Below are 19,938 nucleotides of genomic sequence, written 5' to 3'. Positions count from 1 at the left end.
CACAAACACACCCAGAATCATGTTCAACCAAATATCTGGGCAGCCCATGGCCCAGCCAAGTTGACACATAAAGTTAACCATCACAAGCTGGAAAAACAAAATTCATTACCTACGTGGGAGTTAACAATCTGAGAGTTTCAGCAGGAAAGCTTACGAAGAACTCACAAAAGTATTCATAGGAGAAAGAATCAGCTTTAAACCTCAGCGGGTCCCAGGAAGCCCAAACCCAGCTTTCCACTGTTCCAATCAAGTAAGACCCTTCCTGATCCCCCTCTTCCTTCTTCCCTTCTTGAACTCCAATCTCAGAGGGGTCCACAATGGCTGCGGGTGAAGGAGGAGGATGTAAAAAAAGAGAGATAGAAACTGACCACACCCTTCCCTGAAGTAAGGAAGCCACCTGCTAAAGACAAAAGAAGCTTTATATCTCATGAGAGTTCAAAGTTTTTATTACTATCTGGGAATAGGCAATTTTAATTATGAATGCAAACTCCTAGTTAAAGTGGCTATAGAGCTTTCTATTACCCAGAAGTATCCAAAATAGTCTCAACTGGCAGGGAAAAAAAGCTGCCACCACTAAATTTTAAGGAAGGGTGGGACACATTCCATGAGTTTTTAGATTTTCAAATTATCTATTATTTCCATCTCTTCTGTTATGAATTCTTCTGTCTGTTGAGTCTGTAAAATGAGCCTCAAGATGAATTTCGTGATGTCCTTTGTCATTTTTGTTCCAAAGCTCATTCTGCCTGGGAGTGTTTTCTGTGAACAAGTCCTTGCATGGTAAGTACTTTTGCAGCTGACTTAGCCCATTCTTCCTGATCTGCACACCCAGGGCGGGATCTTAAGTTATGGACTTTCAGGTGCTGGCTCTCAGCCAACAAAATTTCTGGTGCTGCACCCCTGGTGCAGGACCAGCCCAGCTCCCATCTTTAGCGAAGATGCCCTTTTTCCTTCCTGCACCATGGGCAAGCAGCACATTTCTGGAGTGTTTTCAGCCCCTATTCGCTGGATAGGCAAGACAACCAGCCCCAACCCCAGCTTCATGAAGCAAGCACGGGTCCACTCTCCTGCCAAACACAGGGTACACTCATCTCCATTCCCACATGAGCTTTGAAGCCCAATCTATGTATATACGCAGTTCCTTCTACCCTTGGGCTACATTTCACCAGCCTACTCTGTAGGTTTATTCTTCATTATTGGTCCACAAAGATTGATTGATTTTTTGATTCATTCATTCATTCATTCATTCATTGGCTCGTGTGTGTGTGTGTGTGTGTGTGTGTGTGTGTGCATGCACATTTCATCAATCACTCCTCTGTGGCTGGAGGAGGTTACAGAGAGGGCTTGATGTGTGCTCACTCCACCATCTTGATCAATGTCTTCCAGGCATGTCTCAGACGCTACTGAGCTAGACAAGCAAGAATCATGTCCAGACCCGGTCATCTCAGTCTTCACAGAGTGGACAAGCCCATTTCCAAAGTGGCAACACTCTCCCTCGGTGATGGGAGGAGTTTGCTTATCAGTAGCTAAAGCAGAAATCCTTTCCTCTCCTGTCCTGTCCTATCCAGAAGAGTGGTCATGAGAGCTGACACAGGGCAGGCTGGTTGAACACCCTGGAGAGGCACAATACCAGAGGTTCAGTGATACCAAGTTTCAGTTCATGGTAGGCACTGGAGCACAAAGACTGGCTGATTTGTGTCTGGGGTGGCAATAAAGGGCTAGATGAAGTTTAGGAAGGGAGGAAACTCAGAGGTGGCTGATTGGAGGATGGGAAGGGGGTGGAGGTAGTCCACCCCCTTGGCTCAGACCCAAGCTTCTTATAAGTTCTTCAACCTGAGGCTTGTCTTTGCCAATGCCAAATTAAATTTCTCCTTCAGAGTTTAAAACTTTGTTAGAAAAGAAAAGAAAGATAAAAGGAAGGAAGGAAGGGGGAGGGAGGGAGGGAGGAAGGAAGGGAGGGAGGGAGGGAGGGAGGGCGGGAGGAAGCCCTTCAGCGAGGTTAACGTAGGCAGGATGGCATCAGAGGGCCCTAGTTCTGAGGTGTGATCTCCTAACCCAAAATAACATCTGTAGGCTTACACCAAGGCAGTTTGATAGAAGACTTACTGGCATCTCCAGGAAATTTGGAGATGTGTGGCCACCTCGTAGATGAGTCATTTTAAAGCACAGGAGCAAACGTAGAAGTTACTGAGGTTTACACAGGCACTTATTTTTCCAACAGCCAGGTTTTTTAAAGTCGTTTTTTAAAATTTCCCCAGTGGGGTCCAGTGGAGGACCTTTTTTGCAGGTACCTGAGAAGGCTCGTCAAATTTTCCTCCAAGGTCCTTAATGGGGTTTTACAACCTCTCCTTGGCTGGCAGCCCGCTCCACTGAAGGAGGCAGAAGGGGCCGTGTCCTCCCTTTGTGAACCTCCTGCTCCCACCTGTGTGGGTTTTCCAGGCTTTTTTGTTAGATGCTTGAGGACCTGAGAATCCCTTGAGCCAGAAAGAGAAAACTGTAATTTGGGGTCAACTCTTGTGTGCCAGTTCCAAACGTCACAGTCTGGGCGCCAAAATGGTTTAACATGACTCTCCCGTCATGGGAACAAGAAAGTCAGTCAAATCCAGGGATAGGCTAGAAATAGAACACATGAGAAAAAATACCAAAAACTCCTTTTTTAAGAGGTAGGGGGGACTTCCCTGGTGGCGCAGTAGTTGAGAATCTGCCTGCTAATGCAGGGGACACGGGTTCGAGCCTTGGTCTGGGAAGATCCCACATGCCGCGGAGCAGGTGGGCCCGTGAGCCACAACTGCTGAGCCTGCGCGTCTGGAGCCTGTGCTCCGCAACAAGAGAGGCCGCGATAGTGAGAGGCCCGCGCACCGCGATGAAGAGTGGCCCCCGCTTACCGCAACTAGAGAAAGCCCTCGCACAGAAACGAAGACCCAACACAGCCATAAATAAATAAATAAAATTTTTTTAAAAAAGGTAGGGAAGGGCAGCACAGAGGAAAGACCGACAGACAGGGGAGGAGGGAGACCCACGTGGGCACAGAGTGGAGCCCTTAATCATGTGCTGGGGACAGACAGAACACGAGCGAGGAGATGATGGCCTTTGCTAAACTCTAAATCTACTGACGACATTGGAGGTTTGCTAGGGACCAAGCCCGTGGAAGTTTGCTGTTGAGTTCTCATTCTAGGAAACTTGCCTGGGTTTTCCTTTTCTCCATCCAGGAAGCCCAGGGCGCTTCGAGGCGAGTGGGAACAAAAGAAGGAATTTCCCGCACTCAACACTAGGTGGCGCCAGACAGCTGTGGACGTAATGAGGTTCCCCCCTCCAGGTGGGCTCAGAAGCTGGGGAAGTTCCCTGAAGGGACCGAGTCAGGCCAGATTCCAAGGAAAATGAGAATTCTAAGCACCCACAGGAAGTTAGCCAAAGGATAAAATGGGCACACAGAAAAATAAGAAGAAAAAAAAAATCTAAGAGATGGGGAAATGTAGCACAGAGGCTAGACAGTCTACAGCCTGTAAAAGGAACTTAAAAGAACTTTGCCGCGGAATCCTTGGCAGGAAAAGAGATGTGCAAGTGCAGAAAGATTGGAAGGGGAGGCTTCGCAGGCGTTCATGGTGGGGAGGGTCATGGCCTGGGCCAGGTAATGCTGGTGGTGACCGCCTTCTGACTGCTGTACCTACATTTACTAGTCTACATTTACTAGTATGATTCTTTGATACAGTGAGTCAATAAGCCCAACAGGATTCAATAACAAGAATCGGTAGAAATACATTCTATTCATCCTCTCTGAGCATTTGCTTTTTGTGTTTACAGTTATGGACCCATGACTTTTCAAATTTATTGTGTCCACTGATGTAAGCCAGAATTCTCCTTTTGATGCTCACATTGTCCCAACTTTGGCTTGGGCAAATTTACGCCTTTTAGATTGATTCTTGCATAATTTTGAATGACCCAACTATTGAAAGCTTTGCTTCTGGCCCAACAAGGTGTAGCTGTCCTGGGATTGCCTTGCACCCTTCCACCCCAGACCAGGCATGGAATCAGACATTGCTCCAAGATACCATGGCTTCTTTTTTTTTTTTTTTTTTTTTTTAAAGATTTATTTTTTTATTGATTAATTGATTGATTGATTGATTGCTATGTTGGGTCTTCGTTTCTGTGCTAGGGCTTTCTCTAGCTGTGGCAAGCGGGGGCCACTCTTCATCACGGTGCACGGGCCTCTCACTATCATGGCCTCTCTTGTTGCGGAGCACAGGCTCCAGACACGCAGGCTCAGTAATTGTGGCTCACGGGCCCAGCCGCTCTGCGGCATGTGGGATCTTCCCAGACCAGGGCTCGAACCCGTGTCCCCTGCATTAGCAGGCAGATTCTCAACCACTGCGCCACCAGGGAAGCCCACACCATGGCTTCTTTTGGGAGAAAAATAGCATTAGAAACCAAAATCTGGGGTACACTGCAACTGGGCCATTTCAGTGGCAAAAAGCCAAAAAGGAAATATATTTTTCATTTAATGTTTTATAAAGACATGACTTCATATTGCTATATTCAGTTCAGTTCCAGCAGTACACTGCTCCTCCTCAAATGTTTGAGTCTACCATTGGCCTTCCCTTTCACTAATCTTGAAATCTAGGTTCCCATCAAAATAAACACAATTATATACTTGCTCTGACAACTTAAGGGAATAGCTTAAAAAAAAATACACTGTCAATACAAACAGTATAAATACTGAATATAGTTTTTGTTTTAGACTGCACACTCCTGAGGCTTTGTTGCCAAACCATTTTATTCTAAAGTCATGCTTAATCTCCCACACTGTGTAAGGACTTATTTGACAGTTGTGGTTCTGCTGTTGCCATTTACTTTCATTCAAAGGAGGCTGCAACCTGCCCTTACCCCATCCCTCCATTTTCACCCCACCTTGTCATTTTCCCATAGGACTTACAAACTCCCAATATACTAGATAATTCACTTAATAATGATAATTGCTAGTATTATTTTATTATTTTATTATTATGTCTCCTTTCCCCCCACATTCGAATGTAAGCCTCATGGAGCAGGGGTTTTGTTCCTTGGACTCTGGCAGCATCTGAAGGCAGGACTAAGAAAGCTGGGCTTGATTCTGGGGTCACAGGTGTCAACTCAGTTGAGCAGCACGAGACTGTGAGAGATGGTCAGTCTCCCTGCCATCCTGTTGTAGTTATTAATCACACCCATTTTCATTCATTAAAGTGTCCCAGCTTAGAGGGCCGGGTGATTGGAGGGGAGGAGGGGAGGCCGGGGAGGTAGAATACAAGTACTCCAGGCCAGAGGGAATGGCCAGCTACAGGGGAGGCAGCCCCTCTACTTTCAGGAACTAGCTCAATGTCTGGTGCATGGCTGGGCTTCAATAAGTGATTCTGGGGACATGGGACGACACTAGAATAACAGAGAAATTCCTGTATACCTGTAAATGCCTGCAAGGTGGATGGGCAGTGAGACTAGCTGTGAGAGGGACACAAGCAGAGGGAAGTCAGGGGTCATTTCTGGGTTCGGGGCCTGGACAGGTGACAGGGGAGAGGGAGGAGGGGGTTGGTGACTGGTGAACTAGTATCGTCTTTATTTCTGCAAACTAAAAATATGTTTCCAGCTTAGGCCAAAGGTAAAACGAACACATACTCTTCATACAAGAGTCAGACAACACAGAGGCCTACAAAATGGTACAGAGGAAATGATCTTCAGTGATCTCATCTTAAAGAGAGCCCATCCTCTGGCTCCTCGAAACCCCACCAGATGGAGAGAGGGCTGTGGGCCTCTATCTTGTAGGGGAAACACCTGGCTGAAGCAGTTAGACTGTCTCCACCTCTGGGGTGGCTGGAAGGGGCCCAGGAAGTGGGGGTGGAGACAAACCAGTTCAGAGGCTCCAGAACTGGGAGGGCTGGGGTCTAAAAGGGAGGCACAGGCCTTGCCCAGCAATCGTTTCCATCCCTTCTCTGACCCTGACTCTTCCTCACCTGGTGGGGGAGAGGGTCAGGAAGAGGCTTCAGTCGCGTGCCCCAGATGAACGTGCTAGGAGAGTTAAGGACACCCGAGGAGCTGTCTTAAGGAAAAGAGGTCCCCAAGGGAGTTCCTGTATCATGATGCCTCCAGGAAGACCCAGGAGCATCCTGGCCGGATGAGGCTTTGGCCAACTGCTTCAGTCACATTTCCCATTCAGCCAGATGCTGCCCCTCGCTGGTTCCCTGCCCCAGCCCTTACCTGGGGCTACTCCCACATCTCCTGACCAAAGGTGGTCTTCAGGTGACCTGCACTCAAGGCTGATGATATAACTGGAACCCTAAAGTTTTCTTTTTTGGAAGAAACCACAATGATTACCCAAGGTGACACCTTTTTATTTTTCATTCAATACTGTAACAACTCTACAGGAAAAAGGAACACAGCAAACATCGCACTTATGATCGACATCCTTCTGCGGTCTCATCTCATCATGCACATGCATTTTAGCTGCTGTCCTCAGTGTGAACACACGATTTACCCTGTACAGCATTTCACGTGTCTGCAGCATCTGTGCGCGGCCCATTTTCAGGGGACTGTGGCCTCCCTCCGGGTCATGGTTTGGAGAGCTGGCTGAGCCATTCAGTCACCTCTGCGCAGGCATTTGGCTTGAAGTGAAATCAACCCCATTGCACCGATCCTTCCTTTCCTCTTTAAGGTTCCTCTAGCAAAGCAGGATCTCCAGGCCAGCAGGTGTATAGAGCCTGGGATTATTCTTGTTACACGTGTATCTACTGCTCTTCAGAAAAGCGGAACCAGTCCCAATGCACAGTGTTGCCAATTTCCCTACAGCTCTGCAAGTGGTGGAGAGATGATATGGATATATATACATATGGTTTAACGGTTGGGTACTTAATCCCCTCATTGTATAGTTGAGAAAACTGAGAGACTAAGCACTTTCCGCTGGGTCATCCCCCTAGACGACAGCAGAGAGATCCAGTGCTGGAGGTCGCATCCCCTGACCCCCCTCAGTGCTCCGTCGGCCACACCACTCCGCCTCTGACAGTTGCTTCTAACACAGACACAGCAGACTCTTCTTCTCTTGTCCTTTGTCCTTGGAGGAAAGCCGAAGCACAGCCCTTCCCCTCGCCCTCCTGTGTACTGCAGACCAGGTTTCTAGACTTCATCTGCTAGATCCAGGCCCTGAGAAGCTCCTCAGAAGACAGCCCGGCCGCCACACAGGCTTCTACCTCTTCCCTTCTGCAGCTGATTAGCTTCTGGGGTGAATTGGTTATTTTCTGAAAAACAATTTTCATTCATATTCATTAGGTGAATAGTCATAGTAATAGTAATCGTGGAGAATATCACCAAAAACCCCAGCTATCTGATTCATTAACTTTCCAGCAGCAGAAAAGCCCAAAGACAATTCTAAGCCCTAGAGCAAGGGCTTCCCACCTTCACTGAGATCGTCTCCCAGGTCACCGACCAGCAGATGTCTTGGGGCCCTGCCTCCTCAGCACTCCTCCCTCGGGGACCCTGCCCCACAGAAGCCCAGAATGTAGTTCTGGTCCAAAAAATCTAACCTTCTTCCACCAGAGAGCTCTGAAAATAGTGACCTGGTCTGAGGTGCTCCACGTACAGCACTAGCAGGGTGTCCGGTCCAGGGATGGTGCTGCATAAACAGGAGTCCCTTCCTACTCATACCTCACATTCCTGCTATCTTCTCCCAGAGACCCCAGTACATCATCGTAACTGGTTGTAAAAATGCAGGTATCAACCTTTCAGGGTGACTTTCCCCAGTGTCGCCGCTAGCCCACTCGCCTCCAACAAACTCACTTGGGTCTTGCACAGCTTCTCCCACAGCCCTTCCCATCATCACTTTTTTTTTTCTTTTTTCTTTTTCTTTTTTTTTTTTTTGGCTGCGCCACAGGGCATGTGGTATCTTAGTTCCCCGACCAGGGATCAAACCCGTGTCCCCTGCAGTGGAAGCGCAGAGTCTTAACCACTGGACCGCCAGGGAAGTCCCTCCCTGTCATCACTTTAAAGAGTGGCACGTGGGCACAGACAGGTGGGCACAATCGTTTCCTCCACCCCCATCCCCAGAGACATTAGCTTCATCCAGTCGGTTGCCCTTGATCTTGTTTGTAAAGAGGTGGCTACAGGGCTCACTCCTGGTGTCCACAGGCAAATAATGGCAAAGCAAGGCTCACTGAATGGGATGTCAATGTGGAGCCCACCACCAATTCGCTGATGCTGGTCTGGTCAGATTCTCAGGATGCTGGCTACCTACATCTGCAGTGCTTATACCTGATTGCTTTTTAAACTCTAGAGGAGTGCCGTGCAATGGAAATGTAATGTGAGCTACATATGCCATTAAAAATTCTCCAGTAGCACATTTTATAAAGTAAAAAGAAATAGGTAAAGTTAATTTTAATAATATATTTTATTTTAAAAATAAATATTATTTCAACATGTAATCAACATAAAAATATTAATAAACTATTTTACACTCTTCTTGTACTGTCTTCAAAATCTGTCATGTATTTCATAGTTACAGCACATCTCAATTTGGACTAGTCACATTTCAAGTGCTTAATCATCACATATGGCTAGCAGCTACCATACTGGATGGTGTCGTTCTAGAACATTAAAGTGAAACAGGGTATCTCAGAATTTCAGAGGGTACAAAACTGTTGTCCCATAGTTTAGAACAAACTTTCAAGCAAGGTTCAGCTGATATATTTTTTTTTAATTTGAATTTGTTCTTAACATTTGAAAATCAGGAGATTTATTATAAAGTCTGGATTTCTGGATTCTCATTTCAAATTTAGGAAGCACTGGCTCACATCCCCTCTTGGCAGCAACCTGCATGAACTGAGAAGAAGCTGCTTTCTTTAGCTGGGCCATGTTTGCCATGGTCCTCATATCTATCTCTCCCTATTAAATCACATTTATTGCACTGTACACTCTTTTTTTTTTTATCTGTCTGGGCCCCAGAGGCATCTGGGCTCACAAACTCCACTTTCTATGAAGCACACAAAGTCAGACTTGGGATGGTCCACTGGAGCACATCTCAATTTGGAGATGACTAACTTGAGGCCATCTTGATGTTTGCTACCCACATTACAGTGGAATGTGACAGCAAGAAGAGAAAGAATAAAGCGAGTCACAGAAAGGAAACAAAGAACCTTTAGCACCAAAGCCTCCATCCCCATGAAGCAATTATGGATAAAAGACAAGGAAAATACATTACATTTTAAAATAGGGAACACACACCAAGCAATCTTAATATAATTTTCCTTGCATATATATTTTTGCCATAGACTGTTACTTGGTGATAAAAACTTGAATGGAAAGGCATTCTTAATGGTATATTTCAGAGTGCAACCATCACCAGCTGTAAAATTATAGATGAAGACATGAAATGTTTAATCCAAACAGACAAATGAAACATTTACAAACTCAATAGGACTTTTTGAAGTCCTGTCGAGGATTTCCACTTGGTAATTTTCCATGGTTTAATTGGAAAGATGCATGGACTTTGCAAGGTTGGCTGGAAGTTGCTTTTTAATAGTTTGGAGGACTATCTATGACCAGTGCAAATGTTGAAGTGCAGCTAGGCTGTACTAAAGTAAAGGCTGAGAGGGGGGAGATGGTGGTGGTGATGTGCAGCTCCAGAGCTTATTAGGGATGTGATGGACACTAGCTATCTACTTCTCACACAGCACTGTGGGAAATGCATACACTCAGAGAAACTGTCCATGTTAAAATCTGGGGAGAAACAGAATAGAAATTAAAAGCCTTATGGAAAAGAATGCATGTAGGAACAGACACTAGAACAAAGTAGGAAAGATGGTAAGGGGAACAGAGAAGCAAAAGGTCGTCAAGGGTCGTGGCATTTATCTTCCATGGACAAAAGTGGTCATTCTCTCATAGAATCTCCTTGTCTCGGGACTTCCCTGGTGGTCCAGTGGGTAAGACTCTGTACTCCCAATTCAGGGGGCCCAGGTTCGATCCCTGATCAGGGAACTAGATCCTGCATGCATGCCGCAGCTAAGAGTCCCATGCCGCAACTAAGAAGCCCACATGCTGAAACGAAGATCCTGCATGCCACAACTAAGACCCAGTGCAGCCTAAATAAATGAATAAATAAATAAATAAATAAATAAACAAATAAATAATTTTTTTAAAAAAAGAACTTTTAGTAGGGAATCCAGATAATAGTTTAAAAAAATTTTTAAAATAAAAAAGAATTTCCTTGTCTCTGGTCTCATCTCAGTTGCTTGGTTTTCTCCAAAAGCTATTTTTAGGGTATGGCTCATAATGCATTAGGACTCCTAGGAGCTCTTGCCATTGGAGGGCTTTCCTTGTGCACCTGAAATTCTACAGGGAACGGACCCTTTACCTTGTTCTTTCCCGGGCCCTTTACTCTGTGGCTCTCTAACAACACACTGGGTCCTGGGAGGGAACTCTGCTAGGTCATTGAATGTAGGACCAGAAGAGGGAAACTGAAGGAGGGTATTAGGAATGGAAGAGCTCGTGAGTAGAGGGTAAGCATGGGAACAGAGTTGAGAGGAAAGCCGTAAAGGCTGACTACTCGGTGGAGTTCAGCCGAGGAGGCCGAGCTTTTCACGTGTGTGGAAAAGAAGAGCTAGTGACCTGCTGAGCCAGGAATGCTCCCCTCCCATCATCATCGTTTTGGGTTCATTCAGGGGTTCTTCCTTTACTGCAGGGCTCCGCTTCTACTAACGGCAGAGGAGCACCAATCAGACCAATCCTCCTGCAGATAGCAACTTCAAAAACGGATCAAAATATGAAACCAACTTCCTTAAGTCACAGGAGAGCAACCAAAAGTTGACACTTGGAAGAAGGGAATGTCTCTGGGTGAGTTTCCCATTTTTTACAGTTCCCTGAGGAACAGAGGGCAGTTCTCCCTTGGTGCCATGAACAGAAGAACCAGAAAACAGATATGGGTGCAAACAGAAAAGTTAGGAAGTGAGAGGACTAGAGTTAAGTGTTAATGGATTAAACATTCCAATTAAATGGCAGAGACTGTTGGAACAGATTCACTTAAAAAACAAAACAAAACAAAAAAACCTCTATGCTGCTTCAAGAGACACCATTTAAATTTGAGAACACGCATAAGTTTAAGATAAAAATATGGAAGAAGATACACCCTACAAACAGTAAATAAAAAAGGGCTATATTGATATCAGGATAAGAATACTGCCAGAGATAAAGAGGGACATTTCATGAGGATAAAAGACTCAATTATTCAGGAAGACCTATCAATCACAAATATGTATGCACCTAAAACAGAGTTCAAAACACATGAAGGAAAAATTGACATGAAAGGAGAAACAGACACATCTACACTCATAGTGAGAGATTTTGTTGTCTCTCTCTCAATAACTAATAGAACTATACCAACAAAATCAGTGAGGACAAAGATGATCTGAACAGTATTAAACATTTTGGTCCAACTGATATTTATAAAACACCACCCAACAACAGCAGAATACACATAGTTCTGTGCTTCAGGGAACTCTGAGCCCCTCAAGTTCTTGCTGAAGGGGATGCAGGCCAGCCCTGTCCCCTGTGTTTGATACATCCCACTGCCTTTATGTTTAGCAGTAAACCCTTTAGTCATCCAAAGGGGCTGGAGGGGGAACCAATGTAAAGAACACTGGTTGGTAAGCATTATGAAAAGGGGGAAATGCAATGAGCAAATATCCGTAAAGCTTTAGAACGGTGCCTGGTGCTTAATTCCGGACCAGTGTCCCCTGGAGTCATGACTCCCTAAACTCCTGGAAAGAAAGAGAGCTGACACTAGGTTCATATGGTGGGGCGTGCGGGGTGCCCTGAGGACTGGACTGCAGGGAGGGTTAGTCCTGCTGTGAAGGGGGAGCATGGCCTGTGCTCTCAGGGCCCTGTGATGTCACAAGAGGGACTCCTTCCAGGGTGACTCCTGGCTGATAAGGAACTACAGGAATGTATAGCTTGCAGGCAGTTCTGGCTCTAGTTGCTTCTGAGAAGCTGACCGCTAACCCCGTCCTCCCAGGACAGAAGGGTGAGAAATCCCTGAGGGGACAGGGAGGGGTTTGCTTTTGTTTGTTATTATTTTGTTGTGTTCTGCTGCACTGCTCGGTGGGTTGAGGTCTGGGGCGGAGGTGGGGGGCTAGGGTGCACAGCAAGCAGACAGGTGCAACGTGGGGGGAGCTCTGGAGGCCTGCTTTCGCTTTCCCCCGACCCTGGCACAGCACACAGGGCCTGTCCCCACGGGGGACACTCAGATCTATGGCCCAGTGACCTCAGGAGTAAGATCAGAACCCTGGCTCGTGAGGAGCTGGGATCCCTCACCTTGGGTAGTCACAGGTCCAGGTGGTCCCCCTGCCCCCAGCCAAAGGCAAAGCAGATGCCACGCGCCCTACTTTCACACGTGCGCTTCACCCTGAGGACCCATGAGGCTCTTGGCGTATGAACCGACTATGCTGTGTTGAAACATATTTCTGGATGCAGCTGCTGTTACAATGATGGGAGGGAGGTAAGAAGGCTTGGCAGGCCGGTCCTCAGGGTAAGACTATGCATGACGCCTGGAATGCAGAGCCTCCTGGGCTGGGCTACACACCTGCTGCCTTGGCCGTGCCAGGACCTGGGGGCAAGGAGCAGAGGCCTGATGGGAGTCTGGGGAAGGCCACCACCCCCTGGTGAAGGGAGGTCTCCCAGCCCCTCTGACTAGGAGGGAAGTCCTATAAGTACTCTTCTCCCCTCTTTGAGCAAATGCTTGTAAACCCACGAAACGTGTGTCCCTGCCCCGCTAAGGCCCAGACTACATGGGGTCAGCGTCATGCTGAAAGGAAAAAGAGCAGTTACCAAGGTGTCGGGGAGCATCACCACGGGGCAACAGAAGCGCCGGAGCAGCCGGCCCATTTTCCAGACGGAGAGCGGCACAGCCACGAGGATCAGCATGAAGCCCACAAATGAGAACAGAGCCAGTGCCAGCGGCAGGGTCTCTCCTGGAAACGGAAAGACAGGAACCGGCTTAGGAGACAATCCCGGGCCTCCCTCACTTTCCTGGATCTGGCTCTGCACGCTGGCCAAGAGAGCAGATGCCCACACCCTGACATCTGATGTGTGCCCTAGTGACCAAAATGACCACCATTAAAACCATTTTTCTAGAATCCAGATTGGTTTCCAGAAAGCCAAGGAAGATTACGATCTTGTTCTTGGGAAGGGAAAGGGAGGCGTATCATCTGTTAAGCCACTAGCTGTGTTTGCACGTACCTCTGAGCCACTGCCAGGAAGAAGGCAGAGGGCCAGGCCCCGGGCAGGATGAGGGGGAAGCACCAAAAGAGAACAGCCCAGAAGGGAGCTGGGCAGTAACTGAAAACAAAGTGTATTTCACAATTTACTCTTGGCATTGATTCGTATGATGGAGGAAAATGCTGAATTCAGAGCACAGTCACATAATAACTCATATATCAAGCCCCTGCAAGGGTTAAGTGACTTACCCCAGGTCACACAGGTAGGGCTGGCTCCAAATTCTACTAAGTGATGTATCAGAAAGTGCCAAGTCTGAACGTCTGGAGATGCGGAAGGGGGGACGGGTTACTTTCCCATCTCTCTGTGCTATTCGTTTAGCCCCTCTGGGCTGGACTGCTCACCCAGGATGTGAAGGGTGCCACAGCCGACACAGCTGCAGGGAAGCTGGTGGGCTCTTCCAGATGGCTGGGGTCCCCACAGTTTGTATCAATGATTTTGGAAAATGTGTTGGCAGTACACATCAGGAGATACACAAATGTTCATACTCTTTCATCCACTCCTGTGAGTGGATTCCAAAGAATAATTCCAAGGAAGGAAACATATGCAGAAAGCAGTTCACAGCAATATCTTTATTAGAGCAACAGCCTCGCATAACCAGCCCCCCTCTCTGCCCAAAGCAGCACCCCTGCACCTTCCGCCACCCCAGCACGCTCTGCTGTGCCTTCTCATAGCATGTACCACCAAGGGAAACCATCTCATTTGTTTACTGCCTTGTAGCCTGTCTCCCCAACTAGAAGGTAAGCTCGGTGAGGGCAGGGACTTCCCTGCTGTATCCCAGTGATGGGGCCAGCAGGTGGCACATAGTGCTCAATAATTATTCACTGAATGAATGAATGAATCAGTGAATGAACATCATCTTCAAAAGCAGATGGCAGTGATCTAAATACCCCAAATGGAGGATGATTTAATACATCATGGGATATCATCATGGCAGGTCAGGAGTTCAGCTATTAAAATGAGAATTAGGATATATACAAACTTGTTCCCTGCATCACGGGTTGTAGTGGCAAAAGACTGGAAAGCACAGAATATACCTATTTATGGGGAATGGTTACATATACTTTGGCACACCCATATATTGGCTTGTTATGCATGTTCTTTAACAACGAGGTAGATCCATATGTACTGACATGAACAGGTGTTCACAGTAGCAACACCCAGTGAAGGTGAGCGAGGTACAAAGCAGTAAGCACAGTACAGTCCCAGCTGTGACTCTGAGTACTGGCATCACACGATGACTGGAAGATTAAATGCCAGACTTGCCAAAGGAAACCTCCTGAGTGGTGTGGGGAGAATGGAGAACGTGTACTTCTTACTTTATATACTTCTGTGTTGTTCAAATTTTTTAACAAGCTTGACTTACATGGTTTTAAAACGTAGTATAAAATGAGGGTCTGAGGGAGGGATAAATTAGGAGTTTGGGATTAACATATACACACTACTATATATAAAACAGATAACCAACAAGGACCTACTGTATAGCACAAGGAACTATACTCAGTATCTTGTAATAACCTATAATGGAAAAGAATCTGAAAAAGAATAGATTTATATACATATATATATATGTATAACTGAATCGCTTTGCTGAACACCTGAAACTAACACAACATTGTAAAGCAACTATACTTCAATTAAAAAATAAATAAAGACCCAAAAAAAGTAGTATAAAATGGTAATCAGAAAATCTACATGGAAAATGTTGTGGACGTGATATTTGTGAAAAAGCAGACTCAAAGTGTATATATAATTCAACAACAACATGTGTCTACACAAAGGCTAACAGCCCTTTAGAGGGCAATTTGGAAACAGCAGTCAAAATTCAAATGTGTATGCCTTTGACCCAGCAACTCTACTTCCAGGAATTTATCCTTCAAATATACCAGCAAATGATCTATGCCCAAGGTAATTAATGAAAGCATTGGCTGTAATAGCAAAATATTGGGAGAAAAAACTAAATACCCATCAATAGGGAGCTAGTTGAATTAGTTATATATACATACAGTGGAATACTATGTAGCTACAAAGAAGGATGAAAAAGTTCTTTTTAGATATGGAAAAATCTACAAGATATGTAAAGTGAAAAAGACAAGATCCAGAACCATGCATGGAGTGCACTAACATTTGTGCTAAAAGGAAGGGAAATATATAAAAGTATATTCCCATTTACTTGTAAATGTAGTGAGAAGTCTTTAGAAGGATATACAAAAAGCTAATACCTCTGGGGGAGGGGTGGGAATTACATGGATGAGGAAGAGGAGGAGGAAGGCGGTTTCACAGGTACCTTATCATATTTTTTGAACTATATAAATGTACCAAATATTCAAAATGATAATTTTTTAAAAACTAAAAAGTTATACACAAATGTCACTCGTGGTGTTTGTGTGGCAGAATCATGGGATGTGGGGTTTTGTTTTATTTCTTTACACTGCAGGCTTTTAAACCATAAAAAATTCAAGGGAAAAAATTAAGTCAAACAAGAGGATTCTACAGACTTTCCATAAGGCCCTTCCCGGCTGAGCGCGGCCGTGCTACACGGTGGGCTATGTCCACACGAGGTCCGACGCTCAGGCCCCAGCTGCCTCACCTGCACCCCCCTCCGATACACAGGCAGCTGCCACCGGGTCAACCAGCCTTGCAACGTCTGGCCTCAGGCCTCGGGAGCTTTCAGGGAAAAGTGTTCTAGACAGCTGCCAAGTGACCCCTGCCCAGCCCCAGGGTGGACTCTCTTCGGGGGGGATTAGAACGCAGAACAATTTCACCACAGGATCCACCCAGCCTGGGGGAGCAGGTCGGGGAAACCGAGGGGATACTCAGAACCAGAGGAAGCAAGCAGCAAGCAACAAGCATCCCCCAGGAGGGGCAGACAGGCGGCCTTACCTTGCACCTTGATACATTCTGTCTGGCTGAAGGCGCTGTGCCTCCCGATGGCCTTCACGAACGTCCGGACCTTCACGCAGTGTGCAGCCCCTGGCTCCACGGTTTCCAGGTGCACCGGAATGCCCCCATGCCTCACCATCTTGACGTGTTCCTTTAGGAACACAGAAAACAGTTACACTCTGGGGGGAGCAGGACACAAAAGAGGGAGAAGGAGGGAAGGGAAGCTGTAAATATTTCCTTTCCAGGATGCGTACAGAATGTTCCTCTCATTCGTTCATTTATTCATTCATCCATTCTTAAATATTTATTTATTTATTTACTTATTTAGCACCTACTGTGTGCCAGGCACTGGTGTAAGCACTGAACAAAACAGGGACACAGCATTGAACAAAACAAAGTTCCTGCTCTCGTGGAGCTTATGGGGGGTAAGATAGACCATATATAACACACATCAGGTGGTGATGAGGGTTATGAAGAAAAATGAAGCAAGGCAAAGAGGTAGAGAGTGATGAGGAAGCACCAGAACAGTGATTAGGGAAGACCTCTCTGATAAGGTAATATTTGGACAGAGACCTGAAGGTCAGAAATCTGACTGGGGGCTTGGCCTGGCCACTGCTGCCAGGGGGATCAGTGCACAGGAACACTGGAGCCTGCGGGCAGTGCCTCCTCACACTTCCATCCATCCACTGTCTGTCCATCCATCTGCACAGCCCTCCACCCCCACTTACCCCCTGAGGGCTGTGCTCCGCGTCTGAACCTGCGGGGACGTGTCTGGGCCAGGCCCAGGTGGCTCAGGGCACGTGCTCCTCTCCCACCACCGGCTCTGCACCTCCCGAAGAACCCTAGGGACCTGCGTGCCCCCGGCCAGCCCAGGCCCTGATCAGTCCCCCACACGACTCCCTCCGCCTGGCAATGCCACCCCCTACCACTGGGCCCTGACCCAGCAGGAATAAATGCTGGAAACCATGGCTATTGCCTGTTCCACCTACACATACCACCTTCCTGGGGGAAGCTACCCAGCCCACAGTCCCCGTTGAGTGGGTGGTAGGGCACATGACCTGTCCCTCAGACACTGGCATTATTAGTTCAGGGGTACCCTTGGCCTGAAAAGGGTCTATCAGAGGCCAGCCAGCAACCGGCGACCCCTAAGCTTGGCCTGATAAGACAAGCAGGACCAGTCAGATTTCCTCTGCTAGGAACTGATCTTGGGGAACTGATACCTGCAGCTAGAAGCAGGGACCAAGGGGAGAGGACATGGTGAGGAGGAGTCAGGCCTGGTAAGGCACAGCCATAGGCATGTGCAGGAAGGAGTGGTGAGGGATCAGGGCCTGCGAGCAAGCTGGGGAGAGGGCCACGGAAAGAGTGCAATAGAGAGGACCCACTGGAGGGAACCAGGGACTCCACAGACGGGGGCCCCTGGGCAAGTGAGTCTGTGCTGCAGCCTGGCTCTGGGCCTGCTCTGATCATGGAGTCTGTGAGAGCCCCTTAGAGCACCATATTATCCCTGCGGCAGAGCCTATTTTTCCTTGTGCTGACTCGAGTGGGCCTTGTCACCATTTCCGCTTGGACAGGCCTCCACAGGTCTGCCCAAGCTCCATCCTTTCTGCTGTTGTGGCTGCAGGATGCTTGGCCACTCCCTCTGGGAGAGCTGACCTCTCACCCAGCCCAGCCCGCAGCACCCAGCCCACAGGGTAGGGCAGCGCCCCAACCAGGCATTCCGGGTGGCCCATTGGCTCAGAATCAGGGTTGTTTATCAGCCAGCTCCTGACTCTCTGCCCCGACTTCTGCACCCTGCCCAGATACACACCCTCGAGAGCCTTGTGCCAGCCTCATATGCTTTTGAAATCATCCAGCTGATCTGGAACACCCTGGTCTGCCGCCTGTAAACAGCAGGGAGAATGGCTGAGAAGGCATGCTGATGAGGGAGAAGAAATGCATTGTAAAGGTATCATGGATCCAACTATGGCAGAGTTTAGTGCAAGGGGGCAGCCCTCATACTTTAGCAAATGTGGCCTGAGACAGCTCCCAGCCACGGTCTGGGTTGGACCAAGGCAGTCCTTTGAGGAAGAGGCTGCCGGGATTGTCAACCTACGCCCATCTCTCCTTTCCCACACTTCACCCAGGCCCGCTCATCCTCAGGCCACCCCAGACAGCAAGCACTGCAGGGGCTGGCTTTCCTCATCCAGTTCTCGGAGGTCTGTGACTGCTTCTCCAAAGTCTAACTCAAAGGCCAAGGGTGAAAGTCTCACCTTGGCACCAGGCTCTCTCTTCCAGTAGGCCACGAAGAACTCAAACTGTGGCCCCAGGTCTTCCAGCTTAATAACCAGGTGGAAACCATCCTTGGTGATCTCCATCCCAGGTGGGGTGAGGATGGCTGTCGGCAAGACAAGGAGAGAATCAAAGCCAGCCCCAGACAGGACTGAGTTTTGTCCAGGGAGACCATGACCAAGCCATCAGTAGAAACATGTCAGGCTCATGGGAGGGGAGGGGTTTGGATCGCAAACCTTCGCAGTGTGCAGAGGCGTGTACACTGATCCTCTCCTGTACTCAGCAGGTGCTCAATAGATACTTTTTGAATGATGAGTGAATGAAAAAAACAAACGACAACAACTTACTACAATTCGCATAGATCAGTTATATATACCAGCTGCTGCTGACTCTCAAACATCAGCAAATCAGCAGCCTGTGGATGGGTTGGCCTCTCTATTCTCAGTCCAAGGATTCTTCAATCTCATATCCTTAATGGGAGATATTGGAAAGTCAGAGGGTTTTACAAATTCCAATAATCAGCTCTAGAAATTTACAGCATAAGCACAAGCACCATCCTTCATATTACTGGATCCCAAACAGAGAGGCCAGCAGCCCCCATGGATACTTTCCTATCAGGAGACCAAGAACAGAAGGGCCCACACAGACAGTCTTTAGTCCCTGGTTACTGATGATGGATCCAGACTTGCCTCTCGGATCCAGACGCTGCAGGACCAGAGGGGCCACCGCAATTGCTGGCCTTGGCTTGGCAAGTTTAGCAGAGTGTGTTCTGGGCTACATCCTCCTGCACTGGGGTCAGTGGACACTCAAAAGAAAGGCAGTTCCTGCAGGGAGTTTTCAGAGAACAAAGTATTTCCTGGCATTTGAAGAGCTGCCTGGAAAAGGAACATGAGGACTTGGAAAGTCAGGGACCAACTGTACAAAACCTACCCAGTTCAGAGGCTTCATATGAGCACACAGCACCACTAGAACTGCGTCTGAAACACCTCCAGTAGGGAAAGAGATGTTTGACTCCTCCAGTTTTAAGTTAAACATGATTAGAATTGGATCCCCTGATCTCCATCTATGTTGAGAATAGAATTAGACAAAATGACCTAATGTCATTTCAGTTCAGAGAATTTTTTGACAAAGTTGGAACAGGAACTTCTGTCCTATGTACTCTACAAACCTATCTCATTTAATCCATCCAGCAAGCTTAAGAAGGTAAATACTGTTCCTATCGTACAGATAATGTAACAGCCTCAGAGAGGTTGAGTGACTTTCCCAGAATCACACAATTAATGGCCAGAATTTGAGTCCATGTCTTTCCACGTTTCTAGACTCTGCTGTGGGGTGTTTTTTAACTCCCAATGAACAGGATGCACATAGATCATTTAAATCAGAATCTAGGCTTGGGACCTGGAGATAAGTGGTTCTAAAGCTCCCCTGTGACATGAATTCATATAACTGAGGTTAAGAACCTCTGCTCTCAACAGGCTTCCCTTTAAGAGTAGGAGATCCTTTTCAAGAGAG

General features: G+C 47.3%; 1 protein-coding gene across 1 annotated transcript in view; it reads right to left on the bottom strand.

Moving 5' to 3' along the window:
* Positions 1 to 6,355: 6,355 nt before the first annotated feature.
* IL20RB (interleukin 20 receptor subunit beta) overlaps positions 6,356 to 19,938 on the bottom strand; it is a 29,989-nt gene continuing 16,406 nt past the window's right edge. Inside the window, exons 4-7 of the mRNA XM_007170352.2 lie at positions 18,408 to 18,532; positions 16,159 to 16,309; positions 12,829 to 12,971; positions 6,356 to 7,253 (exon numbers count right to left, since the gene is read on the bottom strand). Of these exons, the coding sequence (XP_007170414.2) occupies positions 7,146 to 7,253; positions 12,829 to 12,971; positions 16,159 to 16,309; positions 18,408 to 18,532 (527 nt within the window). The 3' untranslated portion in view covers positions 6,356 to 7,145. The remainder of the gene's footprint in view (positions 7,254 to 12,828; positions 12,972 to 16,158; positions 16,310 to 18,407; positions 18,533 to 19,938) is intronic.

Source organism: Balaenoptera acutorostrata, chromosome 4 (genome assembly GCF_949987535.1).
Source record: "Balaenoptera acutorostrata chromosome 4, mBalAcu1.1, whole genome shotgun sequence".
Lineage (NCBI taxonomy): Eukaryota > Metazoa > Chordata > Mammalia > Artiodactyla > Balaenopteridae > Balaenoptera > Balaenoptera acutorostrata.
This window is presented reverse-complemented; position numbering and strand designations above follow the sequence as displayed.